The sequence below is a fragment of the Hemiscyllium ocellatum genome, chromosome 3 (assembly GCF_020745735.1).
Source record: "Hemiscyllium ocellatum isolate sHemOce1 chromosome 3, sHemOce1.pat.X.cur, whole genome shotgun sequence".
Lineage (NCBI taxonomy): Eukaryota > Metazoa > Chordata > Chondrichthyes > Orectolobiformes > Hemiscylliidae > Hemiscyllium > Hemiscyllium ocellatum.
This window is the reverse complement of record NC_083403.1, coordinates 113,665,237-113,691,539: the sequence shown is the minus strand read 5'-3', so window position 1 is coordinate 113,691,539 and position 26,303 is coordinate 113,665,237. Positions and strand designations below refer to the sequence as shown.

The following is a 26,303-nucleotide window of genomic DNA, read 5'->3' as shown; positions in this document are numbered from 1 at the left end:
TTTGACGATTGCTTTATCTAAAGAACACAAATAATTCTCAAGCAGGCAAAATCTAATTGACTTCAATTTACAGCAGAATCCAAAGACAATTTCATTGATGATGTCTACAGATTAGCTGAAACTTGTGAACACTGAACCTTCCATTCAGAATTCATAAGAGACAGAATTGTTGTCAGAATTTTTGGTCAGTCTTTATCAGATACTTTGCAATCCAAGGAAGATTAAAGTGTGGAAAAGCCAGTCCAAATTTTCTTGCAAGCAGAGACCAGAAGAAAAAGCATAGACAAACTCAGAAGAGAAGAATAAATTTGCCGAAGAAGAGAAGCAGAACCTATTGACCTCAAGGTTCTGACACATGACAAAAAAACCACAAAAAGTAGGCAAAACATCTGATGCTAAGAGTTAGTGTCAGCATTGTGGAACAGAAAGCTCTCTCAAGCAAAGATAATATCGAGTTATAACAAAAGTGTGTTATACCTATTAAAAAATGAGTCACTTCTAAACGATGTACTTAAGCCTGAAACAGTTCCAAAAAAGCTTATGCAATGGTGAGTCCAACCACAAAATCATCCACCTCATTTAGAAGGTATGCCTGCATTTGAGAATATCTCTGCATTGGAGAAGATACTCAAGGGAATCCAAACAGAAATGAGATCTCCACCAGAACTAAATATGACTGAACTTAGGTGTTCTAATGGATACCTCATGCAATTTAAGCTCAGTAGAGGAGCAACTGTTGAACCTAATGCCATGGCTGTAGGAACAGACATGATAGCCTATAGATTTGGAGATACATTGTGCAGGTGGAATAAAACATAGCAGGGAAGAAATATTCAAGCTTACTACAGCACCAAGAATATCAAATTTTCGATAATGTGTACATTGCCCACAACCAACAAAGCTGCCTCTTCAGTAAGGATGCATGTTTTGCCCTCAACATCCTGCAATTTCCTGGTGTGGTTCAACTACTTGATTGACCAGGGAAAACTCAGCCAGTGGAAGGTGTCATGGCCATACAAAGATCAATAGCTGATTGTCATAAAAAAACATTCAACCAGTGGAAATCACTTAAATAAGAGGCTGTGATTAATTTCATAATATTAGAATGGAATTAGCCACAGATCTCACTGGGCTACAGGACATATGTTCTCCCCAGATTGTGCTGAAAAATCCTAAAAAGATAATTACCAGCAAAACATGAGACAACAACCAAATATTGTATCTTATTTACTTGATACTGTCCACCTGAGATTATTGGTGGACTTACCATCAAAGCAATACTGACAACGTGGCAGTCTGCACCACGTGGTGACACAGAGCAGGCAATACCTCTGATGAAATTGGTGTGCAACACATCATCTTCACCATGTGAAAGTTGGCCATTAGGGGGGAAGACCTGTGACATTTGTGACAACATGACTTGCAGTGAGACCAATGACGACTGATTGTATGTTATACCCACCATACTCTTGTATAATTGCAGCTTGATTAAGAATGATTGATATTACCACCACAGTAAATTAAAATGGTAAACTATGTAGTACCTGAATTCAAACTCACAACGTTTTCCTGAAATTTACAACCTAATTTAAGATCCATTCCTTTTCTCTTTAGGAATTCATATACCACTAAACTTGCACATCACTGGAATGCCTGCAGGTGTTACCAGAACCCATCTAAAGCTCAAATGCACATAAAAATTTGCCACTGCACACCACTGCAAGGACTGTTAGTCATGTTAAGATCAAAGTTTGCTTAAGTAGGAGAGAAACATTTGTACTCTCATTATCTAAATAAAGTTCTGTCTCTGGAAGGCAGCAAAAAGTATTGATCACTTTGTTTTGACATCGTCCCTTAAAGCCAACCTCTTTGACTAAACATTTGCCCGTCTCCCTGAATATCCCTTGATACGGTGCAGTGTCTAATTTTGTTCCTGTGAGTTACAGTGAGATGTGTAGTTACATTAAAGATGCTGTGTCAATTTGTTTTTTTGTTGTTGTATATGCTAATTGACAGTCTATATTCCTTTGGCAAATTAAATCTCCATGAAGCAAGATGTGCATTTTAATTTGGAGATGCCGGAGTTGGACTGGGGTGTACAAAGTTAAAAATCACACAACACCAGGACAACAATCAAACAACCACCTGATGAAGGAGCAGCGCTCCGAAAGCTAATGCTTCCAAATAAATCTGTTGGACTATAACCTGGTGTTGTGTGATTTTTAACTTTGCCTTTTAATTGGCTGCCAGAAACAACAAAGAATGTAACAACCAAATTGTGTTCATCTGTATGTTTTTTTTCAGCGGAGTGTGGAGGCCACTTCAAAAGTGCTACTGCTGGGAGGATTCTGTCCCCTGGCTACCCAGCACCATATGATCACAACATCCACTGTACTTGGATTATAGAAGCTGATCCAGGAAAAACTGTCAGGTATGCCCTCCTCCTCCTGCATCATGTTAAAACTGTCCTATATGGGAACAGAGGCATAATCCAATTCATAAAAGTATCCCACTTTCTCCTGTGTAGATTAGATTCCCTACAGTGTGGAAACAGGCCCTTTGGCCCAACCAGTCCATACCTACTCTCCGAAGAGTAACGCACCCACACCCATTTTCCTCTGACTAATTGACCTAACATCATGGGGAAATTTAGCATGGCCAATTCACCTGATCTGTACATCTTTGGACTGTGGGAGGAAAGCGGAACACCCGGAGGAAACCCATGCAGACACAGGGAGAACGTGCAAACTCCACGCAGACAGTCATCCAAGGCTAGAATCGAACCTACTACCCTGGTGTTGTGAGGCAGCAATGCTAACCACTGAGCCACTATGCTGCTGTGTATGCTGCGAAAAAATGTAAAATTAAGTGTCAGTGTTATAAATGCAAACATCAATGTGTTAGTTTCTACTTGCTATAGAAATGGAACCCTATTTGTGTAAAAGGTGGCAGGATAAGGGAGTGGGCAAGTACAAATAGGCAGTGAAGTAATTGCACCAATGACATAGAATAAGAAAAGAAATAAATTTATGTATGTATATATAGTGGATTTTACAACTGCAGGATGTATAAAAGTGCATTACAGTTCAGGGAACACCAAGGGAAATGTAATTGCTTTTGTAACATAGAAACACAACAACAGATTTCTGCACTTACCATAGTACTGTTTGTGATGATTGAATAGTCTGTTTTTGTTTGTCCTGTCACACATGTTGTGGGACTGTCTCTGTTACTCCCAAAGAATAAGTGAAAAATTTACAATGATAAATATCAACGCTATTTAAATTGTTTAAATACGTTTCAATATGGCCAAATCATATTAACTTATTGTATTTTAGCTCAATTTTCCAACTTCTAAATTTTACAGTTTTCATCCTGAATTAATTATCTCAACCTTTCATATTAATGGCATAAATTATGAATTGTTTTGCGTACATTGCCCAAGTTATTATTGTACTAACTAATTTAATTAACCTCCAATGCACTGTGCCAAATATCTTGTCTAAAAAACAGGAGTAACCTGGGAATTATTATTGGTTCACTATTTGGTGATGGCCAGCTCAACCTTGATTCTAGGAAGACATCTACTCAGGAGGGAGAGTTGCTGCATCTGGTGTTTATGCAGGTGAATAGGCTGCTTCCCGACTCACAGATCTTTGGCATATGTAACAGTACCCAGATTGAAGGACTTGCTACCTTTTCTTCTCTTTCCCACAGCATAATGCAACTTGATGGATAGTTTGTCACTATTTTAGATTAGATTAGATTACTTACAGTGTGGAAACAGGCCCTTCGGCCCAACAAGTCCACACCGACCCGCCGAAGCGCAACCCACCCATACCCCTACATATACCCCTTACCTAACACTACGGGCAATTTAGCATGGTCAATTCACCTGACCCGCACATCTTTGGACTGTGGGAGGAAACCCACACAGACACGGGGAGAACGTGCAAACTCCACACAATCAGTCGCCTGAGGTGGGAATTGAACCCAGGTCCCTGGCAGCAGTGCTAACCACTGTACCACCGTGCCGCCCAAGCTTTGCAGTAAGCTTCAGGGTGACTCTGTGGTTTTCTCTTGGTCCTAGCTGGAACACTGGCCATTAACGAGGTGAAGCAACATGACATAGCAGAGGAGACTCTTTTCAGCTATCCAGACACAATATCCAATCCATTGTTGTTGATGTTTGTGAGGTTTTGCATGAGTTGGCTTTGAGCAGATGCTAGTATTTGTTTGTCCCATTGAAGCCAGAGAATGCGATGGAGGCATTTCTCAAGTGCTCTGTGTTGCTAATTTATAGTCTGAGACTTACTGCAGTGCAGACGTGTGGTGTCAACAACTCCCCTGTATACCAGCACTTTTTTTGACTTACAGAGGCCTTTATAGTCAAACACACACTGCTGTACTTTGTAGAAAGCTGAGCGGGTTCAACTAATTCAATGTAAACAATAGGATGCAGAAAAGTTTGAACAAAGAAGACATCTTGTTCTATTCATCATTCTGCTGCTTTCAGTTTGTGGGCGAAGAAAGGGACTGTATTTCCCACACAACAATGACATTCACCATCAAACATTAATCCTCTTAAGTAGCTGTAAACTTCAGGTTTCAAAAAATAGTTGTTTTGACAGAAAAAAATTGCTCCTTTTATTCAGAAAAATCCGTTATAGAATTAGATGAATGAGAAAACCAGTTTAAAATAGCAGACACGACAAGCTTTTATGCAAACAATTAATTCTGGAGACACACAATCCAAAGAATTTATTGCCACCGCCCCCGTCTTGTTCCTCCCTTTGAGGAGCCGAGGAAGTGGGTAGAAGCAGCCATCACGCATTGCAGTCCAGAAATGGCTGACTTACGTGCAGAGCCTTCCCATTGTATGTATAAGTGAGATCACCACAAACCCAGCAGGCTGCCAGCAAAATCCTCTAGCTAGCTAGCAGGCATCTGCTTAGAAGGGGTTTGTGGTTGGTAGTTTAGATAGCAAATTTATATCAACATATACAGGAAGCACCATATTAAATCATGTAGAGGCCATACATTATTCAATTTATTCAAAAAGATTTTCTGCACTTGTTTGTGCTGAGAGTACCTTTATGAATGTACGCATTAGTGCAGCATCTCAGTAATGGAGTACAGATTTTTGAAGGAATTTTGAGTCATTATCTTTGAGTCATATTGACAGAAGGATCGTTCAAGTAGACAGCTCAGGGTCCAAGTTAAAATGGCATATTATCTAATATGTCAGAGCTACATTCATGGTCTGGCATCTTTCTTCTCAGTTGTGTTGCCTCCTTGTTCTGCTACCACTCACTCCGTGTTCTGTTTGTTGCATCCTTTTTTGTACCTTTATTCAGTGTAATGTGCGGAGCATAGAGAACATGGCAATGACCCAAGAGAATATCTGTGAATGTTGAGAGTTTTTAATAATGTAGCTCTTAATCTACTCAGCTACTTGACATACTGTTGCAAGATGTCACTTAGAAGTCTGTGTATGATCCTGGTGGTTACTGATGATCTCACAGCACCACCATTCTGATCCTCTCTCTGGCTGCAAAATAGCCTTATTAATCAGGGATGAAATTGGGACTTTGTCCTCCAGAAGCCAAACATGCATTTAGTCCAACTTTCCAAATTAGATGAGTAAGGACGATTAGCATAAACTTAATGAAACATTTTGTATTCATGGTCTCAGAACAGCACAACATTGAAGATTTAAAGTTCTTTGTTTATGTGGGTCTAACATTTTTCTATAGAGACTCAAAAGGCCACATGAGTCCAGGTATTTATTTATTAATGGCCAGAAGATTGAATTATGCTATGCTCTGTGTTACTGCTGCTCAGTGAGGATGTTAGTGGCCATTTGAGAATATATACATACACACACACACTCAATCCCTCATGCATCTACGTCATTTGTGGAAAATGAGCTCAATGACACTTCAAAAGACCCCAGCGTTCACCCTCCCCCCCCCCCCCCCCCCCCCACCCCCCCCCCCACCCCCACTACTCTCAAAAACACAAGTGCAAAAATTGAGATTGTTACATTGACCAATGGTGGCTTAGCCCAAATTGTTCACTGCAATTTTGCTAATCTAGAGCTTCCTGAAACACTGCTCTTCAGCCAATCCCATGTTGCAATCAGGCAGGTCCTGAGAATGCAGTCTTTAAGTTAGAAGAAAGTGAGGACTGCAGATGCTGGAGACATGAAAAGTGAAATGCTGGAGACATGAAAAGTGAAATGCTGGAAAAAGCACAGCAGGTCAGGCAGCAGCTGAGGAGCAGGAGAGTCAATGTTTCAGGCATAAGCCCTTCATCAGGAATGTGGAAGGGAGTAATAAATGGGGGGGTGGGGGTGGGTCTGGGGTGAAGGTAGCTGGGATGGCGATAGGTGGATGCAGGTGGGGGGTCAGTTGTGATAGGTCGGTGGGGTGGAGAGAGCGGATGGGTGAGGGGGGGGAAAACGACAGGTAGGTCAGGTCAAGAGGATGGTGATGAGTTGGAGCGTTGGATCTGGGATGAGGTGAAGGAGGGTAGATGTGAAAACTGGTTGATGTCATGTGGTTGTAGGGTTTGAAGCAGAATATGAGGTGTTCTTTCTCCAGTTGGTGAGTGGCTTTGATTTTTGGTGGTGGAGGAGGGTCAGGATTTGCACGTCCTTCGAGCATACCACATCGAAAAGTACAGCACAGAACAGGCCCTTTGGCCCACGATGTTAGGCCAGGGTTAATCCTAATGTAAAATAAAATAACTTAACTTACGCTCCCCTCAAATCACTGCTATCCATGTGCATGTCCAGCAGACGCTTAAATGTCCCTAATGACTCTGCTTCCACCAACACCGCTGGCAACGCATTCCATGCATTCACAACTCTCTGCTTAAAGAACCTTCCTCTGGTGTTCCCTCTATACCTTTCTCCTAATATCCTAAAACTATGACCCCTCATACCAGTCAGTCCTGTCCTGGGGAAAAATCTCTGGCTATAGACTCTATCCATTCCACTCATTATCTTGTAGACCTCGATCAGGTCACCTCTCTTCCTCCTTCTCTCCAGAGAGGAAAGTCCAAACATATTCAACCTCTCTTCATAAGGCAAGCCCTCCAGTCCAGGTGGCATCCTGGTAAACATTCTTTGCACCCTCTCCAAAGCCTCTATAAATTTCTTATAATAGGGCAACCAGAACCGGATACAATATTCCAAGTGTCGTCTCACCACTGACTTGTAGAGCTGTAGCAAAACCTTGCGGCTCTTAAACCCGGTGCCCCTGTTAATGAAAGCCAAAACACCATATGCTTTCTTAACAACCCTATCCACTTGGGTGACAACTTCGAGGGATCTATGTACTTGCACACCAAGATCTCTCTGTTCCTCCACACTGCCTTGGGGGAGTGTGAGGGGGAGATTGAAGTGATTGACCACAGGCTGGTGAGGTTGTTTGTTGTGTGCAGACCAGAAATGTTCCCTGAACACTCTGCGAGTTTTATATCAGCTCTTACTCGCTCTTGCAGCTGATTATGTTGCTTTCTGGAGATGCTGAGAGAACTGAATTAGGTCCAGGTTTCAGGTTCTACTGTTTTGAGTCTTATTCTAATTAAGATATTTACATCCAGAGCAGTGAGGGGCACTTCATCCTAACAGCATGCACTAAATTGAACATCAGATGCTAGAAGTGAAGGGATGTGTTATGTTCCCTAATCCCTATCTTCAATATTTCACACAGCATTTTAAACTATCAGAGTGCAAAGTCTGTGAAGTCCTTTACTTTTCATTGCTCTTGCATTTAGTAACTTAGAATAATCAACTGAATACACATTTGCTTTCTTTAGTTTGCCGTGTAACAAAGACAGGATCATTGCTTTTCAAATAAGGTATTTAACCAAGGACAGAAGAAATACTTGGTTTTGATACACAGTTTAATACCTGCTTTAAATAGATCTTTTGACTGCTTACAAGTTATTTTGAAAATAATAAGCAGATTTAAAAAGAAAATTAGGTTTTCAGATACCTCATATCTAACTGCAGGACACCTTCATGATCTGAAATAGATATTGTCTCATTACAATGATCCTTCTTGTAAATGGAGCAAAAATAGTCTTGGGAGGCTGAGGTATTAAACACATCTCCTGCTCTCTTTGTTCTACAGCTATCAATGTCATGGCCTACAAAGGGTGTAAACACCTCAGAAAATCTATACTAATGTTCTGATTGCAATTGAATCAAGCCTTCATACTCGTTGATAAAATGTATATTGTGACCCTTTCCCCACCAACACATCTTCTTTCCATTTGACTGCACTTGTTGGTTAATACTGATTAGTAAATGGCAATCATTTCAACTCTCAAATCTAGGAGTTTTGTTTTGAAATGTTTTTGGTGTCTCTTTATATGATTATTATTTTTGGATGACAACAGTTTTTTTAAAAAATAAATTCTGAGTTATTCATACCTAGAGTTTCTGATTAGAATGCAGTTTAGGCATACTAAGGTAATCAGCAAATATTTTATCAACTAGCACTTAAGGGACCAGACTGTGCCTTTGATCAAATATTCAGGTTGATCAAGACGTCTGCATAATCAATGTAATAAGCACTCTAAGTAATCAAAACGTAATGTAGGCAATATCGGCGTCACTGTTCTAGCTTATTTATGGCATAAATGACTTCAATTATAATGTAACTTTGCCTTAAATAAAACTTCCTGGCAGAGAGATCTTCTTACTCACCCCCTCAACTGATTACTCTGATATTGTGAAGATTGCGATATAGTCAACTTCTGGTATTTCAGCTATATAAGTTTTGCCTATTTATCAAAGAGTGCCCGTTAAAACAAAGTTTGCTGTAATTGAATGAGTAGATGGAGATTTCCTAACACTGAATTAGACAATTGAGGGGTGATCTTTTAGATAAAATTATAAGGGGCGTGGATAGGATAAATAGACAAAGTCTTTTCCCTAGGGTGGGGAGTTCAGAACTAGAGGACATAAGTTTAGGGTGAGGGGGGAAAGATATAAAAACGACCTAAGGGGCAACTTATTCACAGAGAGAGGGTGGTGTGTGTGTGGAATGAGTTGTCAGAGGAAGTGTTGGAGGCTCGTACAATTACAGAATTTAATAGGCATCTGGATGGGTTTGTGAAATAGGAAAGGTTTAGAGGGATATGGACCAAGTACTGGCAACTGGGACTAGATTAGGTTCGGATATCTGGTCGGCATGGACGAGTTGGACAGAAGGGTCTGTTTCTGTGTTGTACATCTCAATGACTCTATGACTGTTGCTTTAATCAATTATCAAAGGTCAGCTTATTAATCTGTGCATATTGGAGTGGATCTAAGAGGAAGAAGACAATGATGATACTTAAGGTTGTAAGTAGGATTAAGATAGAATAATTATATTTGGTGTTACACCTGGATGAGGAAGGGAAACCGTTCTCCCTCTTTCTAATCCCCTCTCAGATAGGCATAAAACATGTTTTTTTTCTAAATATGTAGCACTCACTTTTCATGAAAATTTATTTACCTAAAAAAAGGAGTTAATTACCAAATGTTTGGTTAGTGAGATAGAGGTGAATTTTATGACCTATTAAGCTTGAGAAAAAAATATAGATGCAACATCAAACACACTCTCAACTGCAGGTAATAAGTTTAAAGTGGAGAGTGTCTGGAAGAATAAAGGCTGACTCATTTCAATTTTTGACATAAAACTCATAAATTTAGAGCAGATGTTTTTGGTCATTCCACACAGGTTCTCTGAAAACTTGCCCAAATCTGTGGTCAGCTTTTTGCTGCTGCTAATTTAGATTAATATTTCTTCCTTTCTGACAAAAAAAATTGCATTCCTGAAATTGTTCAGGTACAACAGTGAGATGGGAGAAATTAAACTTCAGTAGTCTGTTATTTACCACTAATGTAGTAGTTACAAACAGTGACAAAAAGTCTCAAATATCTTAGAAATGCTTGAAAAATATTATGATCCATTGATGCTTTGAGATCTGTTTTCTTGAGAATCAGAATGCCTGCCTCAATTAGTCATCTGTCAAAATGCGGTATTTTCAGTTGAGACATATAGGTGCAAGTATAGAGAACACATCACCTCGTGTGATTTGATTTTCCAGGCATTTCTACATTTGGGTACAGAGAAGGTTGTTGCCTGGGATGAGAAATTGACCTAATAAGGAGAGATTAGATAGGCTTGGATTGTTTTCTTTAGAGCAGAGAAGGTTGAGGTGGGACATGATTGAGGTGTGCAAGATTATGAAAGGAATGGACGGGAGTAATGAAGAGCAACGGTTCCACTTGATTGAGGGGTCAGTCATGAAAGGTTATAGTTTTAGGGTAAGGGGCAGGAGATTCAGAGGGAACTTTGGAAAAAAGACATTTTCACTCAGCAGATAGTGGGAATCTAGAATGCATTACCAGGGAGGGTGGTAGGGCAGAAAATCTTACAACCTTTAAGAAGAAATTGGCATTGGGTGACACAGTGGCATAGTGGTTAGCACTGCTGCCTCACAGCGCCAGAGACCCGGGTTCAATTCCCACCTCAGGTGACTCTCTGTGTGGAGTTTGCACATTCTCCCTGTGTCTGTGTGGGTTTCCTTCAGGTGCTCCGGTTTCCTCCCACAGGTTAGTGAATTGGCCATGCTAAATTGCCAGTAGTGTTAGGTGAAGGGGTAAATGTAGGGGAATGGGTCTGGGTGGATTGCGCTTTGGCGGGTCGGTATGGACTTGTTGGGCTGAAGGACTTGTTTCCACACTGTAAGTAATCTAATCTAAATTTGGATGAGCACTTCAAATATCATAACATTCAGGGATATGGGACAAGTGCAGGAAATTGTGATTAGTCCACTTTTAGTGATAGTTATGTCAGTGCAGACTCGATCGGCCAAAGGGCCTTCTGTGCTCTATGAATTTATGAATTTGCTCCAACTGTGATAGCCTTGAAAATTCCCATTGGAAAGTCAACAAATTAGGATAATTATACTGGGAACAAAAGTAAAACAATTGGCAGAGTGTGTCATAACAAAAATATGAAGAAAAGCTGTCAAGCAATATTAGCTAATTTATGAGAAGCTGGTCAACTGATTGCAAAGAGATGCCACAGAAAGTGAGCTTCAGCCAGGCAGATAATTAACCCATCCTATATGATGAACAGAATCTCTCCATTCTTTCAAAAGCTAAAAAAAAAGTGTGACCGATAGTGCAGATCGATTGGACCTAGTTGTTCAGAGAGTCATGGCCAAGGTGTTCCAGTCAACAATAAAACTGGGTCCATTTCCAGTGTCTGCCAAGTTTCTACTGACCTTATGACACTGCCTATTTATTCTGGGATCTCCTCATACTGGCAGATGAAGACGTGCAGGGTACCATCTCCACAGTTAATCCAGGGAATGTGGGTAAAGTCAGGGGAAGGAGAGCTCATGCCCCATATCTTTTTGGTACATCTGTACATTCAGGTAAATTTTGAAGGATCCAAAACCTTTAATAAATGGTTTTATATAATGGTGAATGGATGGATGGGCAAGTGGGTGTCTGGATAGTGTGGTTGAGATTGGGTGGCATTTGGTGCTCAGGTGGGTTAGTCAGGTCAAAGTGCGAATATAGTCAATTGGTCACATGATAATTGGGCAAGGTGAGTTGCAGAGTTGCCCAGTGGCTGAACCAGGTACGAAATTGTCTAATCTTACTTGAGTAAGTACTCCACAAAGTCTAGTTGACCAAATCTCTGCCCTTATTCAGGCTCAGGATACATGCAGACAATCCTGAGCAGCACAATCAGTCCATCAGAAATTTAAACCTGCCAGGCATTACTAACATATATCTGTGCATCAGGATTTCTGCAGGATCAGGAGGTTGGAAGATTTCGGCCATTGGTGATAAAATAGATTGACGTTTTCACGGTTGTAACCTTGCAAAGCTAAAAATGAGCAAAGTGATCAAACATAAAAATAATTCACTGAGATTTCAAATAAGGATTATAACTTCAACAATGGGATTTAAAACTGAATAGTTATTTTAATAAGGTGAACTGATGAGAAAATCTTCATTTTTTAACACTTTTTATTGCAGCCTTCATTTTATTGTCTTTGACACTGAGGCATCACATGACATTCTGAAAGTGTGGGATGGACCAGTAGAAAGTGATATGCTGCTGAAGGAGTGGAGTGGTTCCTCACTGCCTGATGATGTCTACAGCACATTTAACTCCATAACACTTCAGTTTGACACTGACTTCTTCATCAGCAAGTCAGGCTTCTCCATACAGTTCTCAAGTAAGTGACATCATCTCCTTCCCAAAATTGGATTCCACTGTCTAGACGTTCAAAGCTTCTTAACGTTATAATATTTGAATTTGGAACAAAACATTCCAGAATGTGTGAATCATTTCAAAGTCCTTCAAGTGCAAGTAGCAACAAAGGATTTTTTATTTTTTAAAATGTCTTTCACATTCTTAGAAAATTTCAAAGGGCATTATAAAGACTCATGAAATGTTAATCATTACCTCAAGGAGGCTGGGAAAGTGAATGTTAGAATTTTTTGAAGTTATACAAAACTCTGGGAAAACTCTATTCAGAGTGTTGTGTTCAGTCTAAATATTACACTTCAGAATAAAGTGCTGCACAGATTCAATAAATTCTTCTTAGGTTAAAATTATTAAAAATATAAGGGCATGTATTGAGTATGGAGGAATAATGTGTGACCTACTGTACATAGCCTATATTAGGGGAAAAGTGATTCCTGACTCCTAATTAAAAATCCTTAATTAACCCTGTGTCTATAATCAACCTTTTCTTGTGATATAGTAGAGCAACATGTTTTTTTTTCAAGCTGCGGAACAAAAAATATGACTGATTTTTGATTTGGAGGTTCACGTTGAAGTAGAACAATGGAAATACAATGTGCATCACACACCTGGAATACTGAATAATACAAAAAGAAAGCCTTGGATCTGGATTGGCAATGAGGAAGTGGAACAAGAAAAAAAGATACTTGAAGTCAAATATGAATGGAAACACTCTGCAATACTCACTGTTCCTCTTACAACCTCTGTCCAGTTCTGTCATCCAATAGTGGATCTCTTGACCTCCATAAGCAATCCTGGAGGAAAGGAGCTGCTTCCAGCCAGACAGAATAGGCAGAGGTTCTGACCTTTCCTGTTCAAGTGCCATGTTGTTAGTTGCCACAGACTCCAGTTGCTCCCGTGTCCCACTGCCTTCCAATTCCAACTCCACGCCCATCTCGGCTGCTTCCACTTACTCACCACCCTTTGCTGTCTCTGCACAGGCAAGTTTTCCTCCTTTTTGCCGAAAGCAAAGCCTGAAAACCGAACCTCCATATGCATACAGTATAATGTCACTAAGGTGTTTAATATGGTTAAAAGTTGATCAGGTAGAAAGAGAGAAACTGTTTGCTCCAGTGAAAAGGAATCTAGAACAAACAGAAATAATGTAAGATTAGACTGAAGTTGTTCAGAGATGGTACCAAGAAACAATTTTTCACACCATGTTTCGCGGAAACCTGAACCTGTTTCAACTAAAAAGGATCTTGATGCTAGGTCAATTGAACGTTTTAACTTTGAGATTAATGGACTTTAATGAAAGGTATTAAAAGCTACGGAAGTAAAGTAGGTGGATAGAGAAGATGCGGATCAGTAATGATCTGATTGAATCAGACATTAAATTTGAGGGGAAAAATACTAGATTAGATTACTTACAGTATGGAAGCAGGTCCTTCAGCTCAACACGTCCATACTGACCTGCCGAAGGGCACCCACCCAGACCCATTCCCCTATACCTAACACCAAGGGTGGTTTAACATGGCCAATTCACCTAACCTGCACATTTTTTGGACTGTGAGAGGAAACCCACACAGACACAGGAGAATGTGCAAACTCCACACAGTCAGTCGCCTGAGGGAGGAATTGAACCCAGGTCTCTGGCACTGTGAGGTAGCAGTGCTCACCACTGTGCCACCGTGCTCCCACTATTAGGAAATTCCTAAAGTGCCGCACTTTAGGAAATTCTGTTCCTGAAGTGTGAGGCGTTTCAAATTTAACAATTTATGGTGACTGTTGTGATGTGGCAAATATAGCAGCATTTTGTACATAAAATAAAATATTAAATAGGGCTCTTGATGCCTTATTGTTTGTGATTAAATCACTTGTGTGATGTGGATGTCACTGACTAGTAGCATTTAATGTCGATCCCTAATTGCCAATAAGAAATTGGTGATGAGCTGACTTCTTAAACCATTGGAGTCAATGTGCTGTAGGTAGACCCACAATGCTGTTAGGGAAGGAATTCTAAGGATTTTCACCCAGTGGCAGCGAAGGAACTATGATTTATTTCCAAGCCAGCATGGTGAACGACTCGGAGGGAATTTGCAGGTAGTCGTGTTCCTATGTATCTGCTGCCCTTACCCTTCTAGATGGAAGTGGACATGTGTGTGGAAGGTGTTACCTGAGAATACGTGGTAAATTTGTGCAATGCGTATTGTGCACAATACACACTGTTGCGACTGAGCATTGTTGGTGAATGGAGTGAACACTTGTAGATGGAGTGCCAAACAAGTAGGTTGCTTTATCCTGGTTGGTTGGGTTCGAGAGTGTGGTGCTGGAAAAGCACAGCAGGTCAGGCAGCAGCCAAGAAGCAGGAAAATCAACGTTCCCTCTTATTCTTTCCACTCTAACGTCAAACTCATGCCCTCGGGTCCTTGATCCCCAAACCCTGGGAAAAAGATTGAATGCATTCACCCTATCCATGCCCTCATGATCATGATCTTATACACCTCGGTAAGCGCCCCTCCACCCCAAGTCTCCTATGCTGTAAAGAAAAATGTCCTAGCTCGTCCAACCTATCCCTATAAGTCAGATCATTGAGTCCAGGCGACATCCTTGTATATTTCCTCTGCACTATTTCTAGTTGAATAACATACTTCCGATAATAAGGTGACCAAAACTGAACACAATGCTCCAAGTGCGGCCTCACCAACATTCTGTACAAGCTCAACATAGCTTCCTAACTTCTGTAGTCAATGCCCTGACTGATGAAGGCCAGTGTGCCAAAAGCCTTCTTCAATGCCCTGTCTATCTGTGACTCCACTTTCAGAGAACTGTAAACTTGAACTCCAAGATCCCTCTGTTCCACTACATTCCTTCAGGCCCTACCATTCACCATAAAACTATCATGGTGAAGAAAGTATTTCAGTCATTTCAATTGGAGGATTCAGACTGGCTGGTAGCAGCTTGGGCAAACACTCTATACATCAGTAAAAATCATCATGTTGCACTTTAGTCGATAGGAATCTGGACAGTGATCTTTCTTAATTTATTGAAAAAGAACAGGAATGTCAAAGACATTCAAACACACATCTCGCACACTCTACAGCTCTATTCCGGCTGGAGACCACACTCAGGCATTCTCCCTCTCTCTCTTCACTGTCAAAACCGAAAAATTCCCTTTTGAGTGAAAATTTGCGAAATAAGGAAACAATTGCTGCTGGTGCAGATGACAAAATACTAAATTTCTGCTAAAATATGAACTTGAAGATGACTTTTACACTGCTTCTTGAGCAATGGTTAGTTTGAATTTCTTACTGAAAAGCCACTTTTCCTACATTCTTGGTTCAGGTAGCCCTAGTTAGGATGAAGTTGGTGGCCTTTATACCCTCATGTCATATACTGTGATATAGTGATGACATCGTGTACATGTCTCTTAAAGGTCCACTGCACACTAACTGAGAGATGTAGCACAATAGAATCTCTCAATTTTTAGCTGGTCTCATTATACTGTGAAAAGAAAGAAAATCTAATGCCATATTACAAAACCTAAAATGAGCTTCCAAGATTTCACTTCCTCCTTCTTCTACTCCCCTCATCCCCATAATCACTGGTGTCATCTGATTATTGTTTTCCCACTTTGAATATTCAGTTCACTATATAGAAGAAGGCTTTGACACTGAAGAAACATTTTCCCCTGTTATCCTGTCTTCAGCAGAGATAAAGATGAGCAGGACTTCCTGGATGGAAGTAAAGAAACTTAATTTAGCCCCTTTTAATCCAGTCCATTCTGCATGCATTTTTTTAGATTGGTATTTCCAGAAGCCTATTGAACTTCCTTAAGTGCTTAGAGGGTTTCTGAACTTTGGAACAGTTGTCACATCTTGCATGATATTGTCTTCATTAACGCTGGTAGAGTTGAGTTTTGAGTCTGCTAAAATTGATTTTGAACCAAGGAAAATATTTCAGGGTCGCAATGGGTGGAATTCCAGCCCTGTCACTTTTCACAAGGAAACTCTAGGCTAAAAGGGCCAGGTTTTCAAAGGAGTGGTAGTCATACACAGATTGCCATGCAGTACCTTCACTTTTACGTTAAGGCAGACCTCTGCACTCCTGACAGGAGATTCCAATCAGGGTTTCTTCCAAATCACAGAGCAATATTTGAAATCTGACAGAAACCTCGGAGTGCATGGTAGTTGGGGGAAGTCAAACCATGTCCTCTTTTCACTGCCATAGGAGCTGTGTTTTGTGATCTGAAGATGTGATTGACAGCTCCTAAAAAGGACTAAATTTCTGAAGTAAATATAACATCATGGTGTGAAATGGGCAGAAATTGGATGCCAGGTGGATAAGGGGATAGGATGCCAACTGTGTAGAGTACCATGTTGGAAGGATACCCATGCACAGGGTGTTAATGAGCAAAATAATTAACAGAGTATTGAAGGTGAGGTAGGGATGGAGCCTTCAGTCCTTTTGGTCGGAAGCACCGATGCCCCATGAGGAAAAGGTGGGAACATGTCTGGTCCAGATGGGTGAGTGGGGCATAGTATTGGCTTTGCTGGGGTGGATGAGATGTGGTGTCACCTCTGGTTGGATGGATGGGGTGTGGTGTCAGCCCGGGTAGATGGGAGGGCTGTAGTATAGGGGCCCGTGGGATGGGCAGAGAATGTCAAGCCTCAAAAGGAAGGGAGGAGTCATTTTTCAGGGAGATGGGTCTGGTTGAGTCTTCAGGGAGAGAGTTGTGTCTAGTAGTAGGGGAGATGATGTTGAGCATAGAGGAGTGGGATAACGTTGCAGGGTGTCAGATTCCAGGGGTTTTGGGTGGATTTTCTTTTGTCTGGTGACAGGAGATGTTGGAACCTGGAAGAGGGGAATGTCAGGTTCAAGGGATAATTTTGGATGGGTGGGGTGTGCCGCAAAGGTGTCAAGTTTTGGGGAAAAGGGCTGTCAACTCAGGATCAGGGAGAGGTGTAATTTGTCAATCAGTTTTATCGCTATATTGGTGTTAGACTGGTTGACGCTACTAACAATCTGATGTTTCTTAATTACTTCACAGACACTGAATTTTCCAAATTTTCCAGTTTAAATGGATGCTTTCAAATCATTCTCATCAGAGGACACTTGCCCATGAAATCTTACATTTATTGAGTAATTCCCAAAGAATCTGCTACCTTGGAGTTTCTATAGGATTCCAGTGGGCAAATTCAATCTACACTGGAATAATGACTCTCTCTCTCTGGCCATTGGAAAATCCAAGCCAATATTGTTTTGACAGATTGGACAAATGATTACTTTTCATTCAATGAACATCCACAGGTTCTAACATTTGACTGCAGCCTTTACAAATGTTAAAATCTAGTCTCGTCTGCTTATGAAATCTCAGGAAGCTGAGTCTCTGTCAAATTTTGCTCCTTATGTAATTTAGATTGTGAATAAGAGACACAGCTCATCACTGTTCTGACTTATAAAGTGAACTTGTTATTGTATTGAACACAAGGGTATTCTTGTGCTTTTTAAAAGCTTTCAAGCTAGTGAGGTTTCTGCAATTGATATTGCTCCATCATATTGATTTTGCAAAATTTCAGGAGAAATTTGTACTGTCAAATCACATTGAATCATGCCAAAACAGGGTTGTGCTACTTCGTGAGAACCATTGCAGTTGAGCTCTGGTCAATCAAATTGTTTTCAGATCAAACTCAACAAAGAGAATTCCACCTGCTGGTGTGAAGCTGACTTTACAGGTCAGTGTTAATATGCCCTTGACTGCCTCAGTTCATCAGATACCAATGCTGCAGCGTCTTTCATGTTTTGCAAATTTAAAATCAGATTATTGCTTCCGGTCTGATGGGAAGAATAACTAAATATTAAGGGAAAGAACTCTGCTGATCAAAATAAACCACTACAATTCGAATCTGTCTAAACTAATAGAACATTGCCTCTCGTGTAAATAGAATTATATAGTCCTTTATGGAAGGGAATTGCTTTAATTTCTTTGATCTCATTGGAGAGAAAACATAAATTTAATAAGATACTGCTAAATATATTAATCGTTCCCGTGTTTCCAGGAGGAGGTCCATAAAGTAGTATGATCAGGCTGTGTGCTTGCCCAGTCTCTGCATCATGCTCCTTTCAAGCATGACTCCCATGTCTATAGAAGTTGGATACTATTTCCAGTGATGATTAGATGCTTGATTAGATGCTTGGTTAGGTGATTAAACTTTACCCTTATAAATGTGGTGAAGGTAAAAGCAAAGCAAATAGCAAACCTAATACCTTTCTGAACCAGTTTATTGACTGACAGCTTCAAAATAAAAAGATACAGATATTACAGGGAAATGTTTGTAAGCTATTTACCCTTATTAACCAGAAATAAATGCAGAAATTGTGAAGGCTAACATGGTCCGTAAGTTGCTTCTCTGAAATTTAAACTGGAATTCAAAAGATATTTAAAAATGTGCAGAAATGACTTTTTAATCTTCATTCATAGAATCCCTACAGTGCAGGAAGAGTTAATTCAGTCAGTGCTGACCCTCTGAAGAGCAACTCATCTCACCCCACATTTGTCATGACTAATACACCATTCTTCAATTGTGGGAGCCCACACAGGCACAAAGAGAACAGACAAACTCCACACAGTCACCCAAGACTGGAATTGAACCCAGGTCCTTGGTGCTGTGAGACAGCAGTGCTAACCACCGTGCCATCCACAATGGTTGCAGTAGTTGTTTCTTCTTGAAACACTGTACAGAATATAGGCTTTCAAAAATACAAGATTTTGTTTCCATAAATCTGAGCATGCTCAAATGAAAGAAGGAAACGTTTCACAGCCAAAGCCAACATCATCAGGTCATTCCTAATTCAACTAGAGATGGAGAGTAAAACTCTGAAAGCTCTTATTCAACTTCTCTCTTGCATTTCATTATATGCCATTTCTTTGAGGGGCAACAGGTCATGTGAATTTGCAAGGAATAAGAGACAACCTTAATCATGTCCTCACTGACAAGAAAGAAAGATTAAGCTTGTAGAAAGAGTGCACCTTCATCTCCTCAGGATATCACAAAGCACTTCACAGTCGATTACTTTTGAAGTGTGGTAAGTGATATTATGGAGCAAATGTGTCAGCCACTTCACACACAGCAAAAACCATTAAAAAAAATTGGATTTTTCTGCTTTCTTTCCCTGATGTTTACTGTGATAAATGCTGAACAGAATATCGCCGGAACCACTCTTGCTTGTGTGTGAATGTGGCCACTGGATCTGTTAATCAATTAAACAATAGATAGGACTTTAATATCTCATCTGAAAGACCATGGTGCAGTACCCATTCACTGCTACAATAAAGTGTCAGCCTGGGTTACATGTTTAAGTAATGAAACATCTGCATTTTGCTGACTTGATGCCTATCTAGTTCATATCTCACTAATATAATTTGGAGCATCAATTTAACAAGATTAACTAAAGCCAATGCAAAACAAAAATGCAACCTTTGATTTTGTCAGCTGATTTGCTTTGTACTACACCCAAAGCGTGCCTTTTACTTTTCTAAGTAATTCAGGAAGCAAATATATTAGCATTTGAGGCTGACAATTAATATTTATTTCAGTATCAACAATCAGAACAGCAACTTACATTTATACAAAACACCTTTATCATAGCAGACTAACCCAAAACATTTGACATAAGCCATCTCAAACAAAATGTGACACTGAGCTACAAAAGGACAAAGTTAGGACAAATGATGAAAAGCATTGATGAAGGGTAGGACTTTAAGGAGCATTTTAAAGGAAAAACAAGAGAGTGAGGGAGAAAATCAGAGCTTGGTGCCTGAGCAACTGAACTCTCAGCCATCAATGATGCAGTGACTGAAAAAGAGGATAGACAAGAGACCAGAATTGGAAGAGCAAAGGTATGAGTGTTAGAGTGGTGAAGAAGGTTACAGACATAGGGAGTGGAAAAGTCATGGGGAAATTTAGAAACAAGAGTGCAAATTTTCAAATTGTAGTGTGCAGCCACTGTAAATCAGTGTTTCAGTTCAACTAAACTATCGAGGATAGCCATGTCCTTCCAGTGTAATGAATGGTTGTTTCAGCAGAACAGTAAACAATCTGTTTGTTTGCAAGCAAGTTGTTTTCTGCAAGAGATAAATATGCAGGGACCAATAAAAAGGAAACAAGAATTGAGAAGATTGCCAACATGCTGACCATTGAAAATGTGATCAAACCAAGCAGAAAACAGAACATCTACTAACTGGGTAACTGTGTGAAAATCTGAAGGTCATTTATTGTTTCACATGTTTGGTCCAGAAATTTATGTACTTGCTTCATTTTTACATGAAGGCTATGATGATGAATAAGCATCTTTTTTATTGGATTTCTATAAATAATGTAAGAAATTGTGTTTAAAGTGTGTAGTGATTGTAATGAGGTCAGCCAGGTGGACCTCATAGAATATGAGTTCCCTGACTGGGGCTGTTAACCTGGTCCAACCAGGGAGCCCTCACTGACAGATAAGAAAAGGAGTGTTGGAGGTTCTATTCACTCAGAAAGTTGGTTCTGAGGGAGCTGGATCAATGTCAAGGACTCTCTGTGTGTAAAAAAAGGTACCTTGGTGATGGGAGTTATTTCAAGTGTTTTAAATTATACCCACCGTTATAAGAAATCTAATTGTACAGACGAATAAGTAGAAATATGTTTGCAGGAATGATACAAAGCATTGGGCATAAAATGAACAAATGAAGAAGGGCAAAGGGCAATAGGCATAAGAAACACTTCATTCCTCACTTTGGCACTTTATACAGACTCTTGGACTCAATATTTAGTTCCATAATGTCAGAGCATGCCCTCGATACTCCATTGTGCTCACATTTCCCCCACTGCCAACCCACATTTTGTTTGACTTTTTGACTTTGGTCTCAAACCATTTTCTCCTTTTGACGTGTTCACTTTTACGTCTGTGTCTCTCCTTTGCCATTATTATGAATTACTCTGTCCTATGCACTGGGCACCTTCACAATATATTTCACTTGCTCCCCTTCTCCCTCTGTCAAAACCATAAAACCACCATTACCTACCTCTTTCAGGTCTGAAGCAAAGTCATATCAAAACATTAACTTTGTTTCTCTTCCAACAGGTTCTGCCAGATCTGATGAGTTTCTCCAGCACTTTGTTTTTATTTAAGCATAATTCACAATCATTCATTACATATTGTTATAAAGATTATGAGGAGACCTGGATATAGATCTGCATTAAGATGCTAAGATAATCAATGCAGAGAGGTGTGAGATGATGTATTTTGATGCAAAGAACAGTGCAAAATAAAGGATCCTGTTCTGAAAGGTGCACAGTGGAAAAATACTTGGTTGCAGATTCACAAGTCCCTAAAGGTGGCCTGACAGGTAGAAAGAGAGTTGGTAAAACATTCTATATCATAGGCTTCATAAATGGGGTGCTCTCTCTTATTAGAGAGAAGTGAATGGTGGCAATTTAACTTGAGGTCCACCAGGCCTCAGGCAAGGGAGGGGGTTGAGAAGGAGAGTCCTTCATGGTAACATCAAATTGGTGATGAGAACTGAACCCATGCTATTAGCATCACACTGCTCTGTAAGCCAACAATTCAGCCAACTGAGCTAAACTGATTCCCAAATGCGGGTATCGATAAGGGGGTCGTGGTAAACTTATTATAAGATCATAGTCAGCCCTCAGCTGGCATGTTGTGTTTGGCACTGGGTGCCACGAGATCAAAAGCATGTGCCTGCATTGGAAAACACGCAGGAGAGATTCACAAGGATGGTTCCAAGGATGAGAGAATTCAGTTTTGACGAGAGAGTGGGTAGGTTAAGACTGTTTTCTTGGGAGAGGAGAAAGCTGAGAGGAGATTTGAGAGAGGTTTTCAAAATCATGAGGGGTCTGAACAGAGTGAATAGGGAGAAACTAAAAGAATCGAGAACTAACGGGACAGTTTTTAAGAGTTTTGCAAAAGAAGCAAATGCAAGATGAACAAAGAACAGTATAGCACAGGAACAGGCCCTTTGCCCTATCAAGCCTGTTCCAACATATGACACATCCCTAACCTAAAATCCTTCTGCCTCGATGTGACCCCTTTATTCCCTGCCAATTCATATATCTATCAAGATGCCTCTTAAATGTTGCTATTGTATTTGCTTCCACCATCTCCTCTAGCAGCAGGTTCCAGGCATTTCTCACCCTTTGTATAAAATGACTCTTTCACATCTCCTTTAAACTTATCCCCTTTTTACCTTAAACCTATGTCCCATAGTAATTGACATTTCTACCCCAAGAAAAAAGACTTCAACTTTGCATTCTATCCTTGCCTCTCCCAATTTTGTAAAATTCTATAAAGTCGTCCTTCAGCCTCAGACATTCAAGTGAAAACAAATCAAGTTTGTCCAATCTCTACTCATAGCTATTATCTTCCAAACCAGGCAACATCCTCATAAATGTTTTCTGTATCCTCTTCAAGGACTCCCCATCCTTCTGGTAGTGTGGCGATGAGAATTGTATGCAATATTCCAAATGTGGCCTAACTAAAGTTCTATACAGCTGCAGCATGAATAGTCATTTTTAAAATATTTTATAGCTTGCCCAATGAAGCAAGCATGCCATATGCCTTCTTTACCACCCATCCACTTGTGTTGGCGCTTTCAGGGAACTATGGACCATGTGCATATATCTCTTTCAATGTTAATACTTCTAAAGGTTTGCCAATAAATTGCATTTGCCATTTCTCTGCCTAAGTCTCTGGCCTATTTTATCCATCTGTACTCTCTGGCAATCTTCTTCAATATCTACAGCTCCCCTCATCTTGGTGTCATCTGCAAACTTACCAATCAGACCACCTATGTTCTTCTCAAAATCATTTATATAAAGTAACAGTGGTCCCAGGACTGATCATCATGGAACACCATTGGTTACAGATGTCCAGTCAGAGAAACAACCTTCCACTGCTACTCTCTGCCGTTATGGTTAAGGCAGTTCTGCATCCAACTTAACAGCTCACCACAGATCCCATGTGATTTCATCTTCTGCCTCGAGGGATCATGTCAAAGGCTTTGCTAAAGTCCATGTAGCCAACATCCATCACCTGCCCTCATCAATCATTTTTCTTACTTACTCAAAAAAACTCAATCAAGATTGTGAGCCATGACATCCCCTGAACAAAGCCATGCTGTCTATCACTAACAAGGCCATATTTTTCTAAATGTAGGTAAAACCTAAGGATCTTCTTCAATAATTTCCTTGTTACTGACATAAGGCTTAGCAGCCTATAATTTCCTGGATTATCACTGTTGCCCTTCTTAGAGAAAGGAACAATATTGGCTATTCTCCAGTTCTCTGGGACCTCTCCTGAGATTGAAAAGGATATAAAAGATGTTGTACAAGATCCCACCAATTCCCCCCTTTGCCTTCTTCAGTATTCTGGGATAGATCCAAACAGATCAGGGAGGCTGACCACCTTAATGCTCTTCATAACACCCAACACCACCTCCTGTTTAATATCGGCATGCCTTAAAGTATCAACATGCCCATCTCTGGACTCACCATCCACCATATCTTTCTCCTTTGTGAATACCAATGCAAAATATTCATTAAGGACTTCACGCAATTCATCTGGCTCCATGCATAAATTTCATCTGTTGCCTTTGAATGGGCCTATCCTTTCTGGAGCGACCCTCTTGCTCCTTATATTGGTCTAAAACACCTTGAGATTTTCCTTAATCCTGTTTACCAAAAACATTTCATAGCTCCTTTAAGATCTCTTAACTTCTTATTAAAGTTATGTTCTATTTTCTTTATAGTGTTTGAAGACTTTGTCTGTCTTCATTTTCCTAAATCTTACATATGCTTCCTTTCTCCTTTAGATTAAACTCTCAATTTCTCTTGTCATTCAAGTTTCCTGAATCTTTCCATCCTTACCCTTCACTTTTAAAGGAGTATGTTGGTCCTGATCTCTAATCAACTGGCCTTTAAAAGATTCTCACCTGACTGAATTGGATTTACCTTCAAACAGCTGCCCCAAGCTACATTCCCCAGTTCCCACCTAATATTGTTGTGGTTAGCCTTCCTCTAATTTAATACTTTCATCCAAGGGCTACTCTACTACTTGGAGAAAGTGAGGACTGCAGATGCTGGAGATCAGAGCTGAAAAAGTGTTGCTAGAAAAGTGCAGCAGGTCAGGCAGCATCCAAGGAGCAGAAGAATCGACGTTTCAGGCATGAGCCCCTCTTCAGGAATCTACTATTACTTAATGGGATAAAAAACGGAGCTGGAAAAACCACAGCAGGTCAAGCAGCATCAGAGGAGAAGGGGAGTCAACGTTTTAGGTTGGAACTTTCATTTTTATTCCTGATGAAAGGTTCTGACCTGAAATGTTGACTCCCTTTCTCTCTGATGCTGCTTGACCTGTTGTGCTTTTTCCAGCTCCACTCTTTATCCGCTCGACCTCTCCAACAGCTGCAGTCCTCGCGACTCTTATCCATAACAATAAGTAACTTCAATCTTATGGAATTATCGTCACTGTTACCAAAATGCTCCTCTACTGAAACTTTGATGATCTGGTCAGGCCCATTCCTCAATACCTGGTCTAGTGTGACCCCTTTCATACTGGACTATTTGCATATTGCTCAAGAAACCTTCCTGGATGCGCTGAAAAAATGTCCCCTCATTCGATCAAACCTCTTTATTTGTGTCCAGTAATCATGTCTGAACACCATTTGATTAATTTTAGATTAGGTTAGATTCCCTAACAGTATGGAAACAGACCCTTCAGCCCAACCGACCTTCTGAAGAATAACCCACCCAGACCAAGTCCTCTATCCGATATTTACCCCTGACTAATGCACCGAACACTATGGGCAATTTAGCATGGCCAATTCACCTGACCTGCATATCTTTGGATTGTGAGAGGAAATCGGAGTACCTGGAGGAAACTCACACAGACACGCGGAGAATGTGCAAAATTCCACACAGACAGTTGCCCAACGTGGGTATCGAACCCAGGTCCCTGACGCGGTGAGGCAACAATGCTAACTACTGAGCCACCATGCTGCCCCTAAGGAATGACACTCAACCTGGTAATTTCCTAACTTCGTTCAGGGATTCACAATCTTCCTAGGTGTGTTGAGACATAATTGTTTGTTTTTAAAAAAGCGTTAATGCTGTGTTCAATACTAAATCTCCCAAATCCTCATTTCTCATGTTGTTCTCAGTGGAACTTGTCATATGCTGTTCTATTTCTTCGACTTATGAAGTAGGTTGAGTTCAAGCTTGAGCGAGGATCCTGTCTATGAATGACATGCATTCTCTATCATTCTGTGACACCTTTTGATGTTGTAGGGTTGCTTGTAACATGCCTCGTAATCTTGAGAGTTACGCCACTTAGACTATGTAGTTTCTTCTTTGTAAGTTGCAATTTCTGTTTCTTCAGCCATTTTATTTGAGCTGGTAAGACAGTGACACATGTCCCTGAATATAGGTTACAATTAGTTGTATGTCCATTTACATGAACAGTGCATTCAAACTCAAGTTGATGGATCCCATGGAATGCATTAGCTATTTTTTTCATACAGCTGGTATTGTTACATTAACTTAAGTATGAGTCAGCATTAACTGAAACTGTTCTGCTTCTCCAGAGTTTCTGGACAAATCCATCATTTTACAGAAGTAGCATTCTTTTGTCATTATGGTGCACTGTTTGTGCTATCAGTCTTTTATAAATGCTGACACTGATTCTTAGTATCTCTTGTTTGGCCGACTCTTTGTGTTGTGTTCGAATAGAATTCCCTACAGTGTGGAAACAGGCCATTCAGCCACGCCTACTCTCTGAAGATCATCCCACCCAGATTTAACTCCCTACTCTAATTCTGGATTAATCTATCAAACTTACACATCCCGAGACACTATGGGCAATTTAGTATAGCCAATCCACCTCACCCGCGCATCCTTTGGACTCTGAAAAGAAACCCATACAGACATGGGGACAACTGTATCAATGAAGCAAAAAACTCAAAAAGGGATC

General features: G+C 40.3%; 1 protein-coding gene across 1 annotated transcript in view; it reads left to right on the top strand.

The window, feature by feature from the left end:
- LOC132835936 (CUB and sushi domain-containing protein 1-like) overlaps positions 1–26,303 on the top strand; it is a 2,426,762-nt gene that overhangs the window by 1,936,851 nt on the left and 463,608 nt on the right. The window contains exons 26-27 of the mRNA XM_060855058.1: positions 2,305–2,431; positions 12,062–12,264. Coding sequence (XP_060711041.1) covers positions 2,305–2,431; positions 12,062–12,264 — 330 coding nt within the window. The remainder of the gene's footprint in view (positions 1–2,304; positions 2,432–12,061; positions 12,265–26,303) is intronic.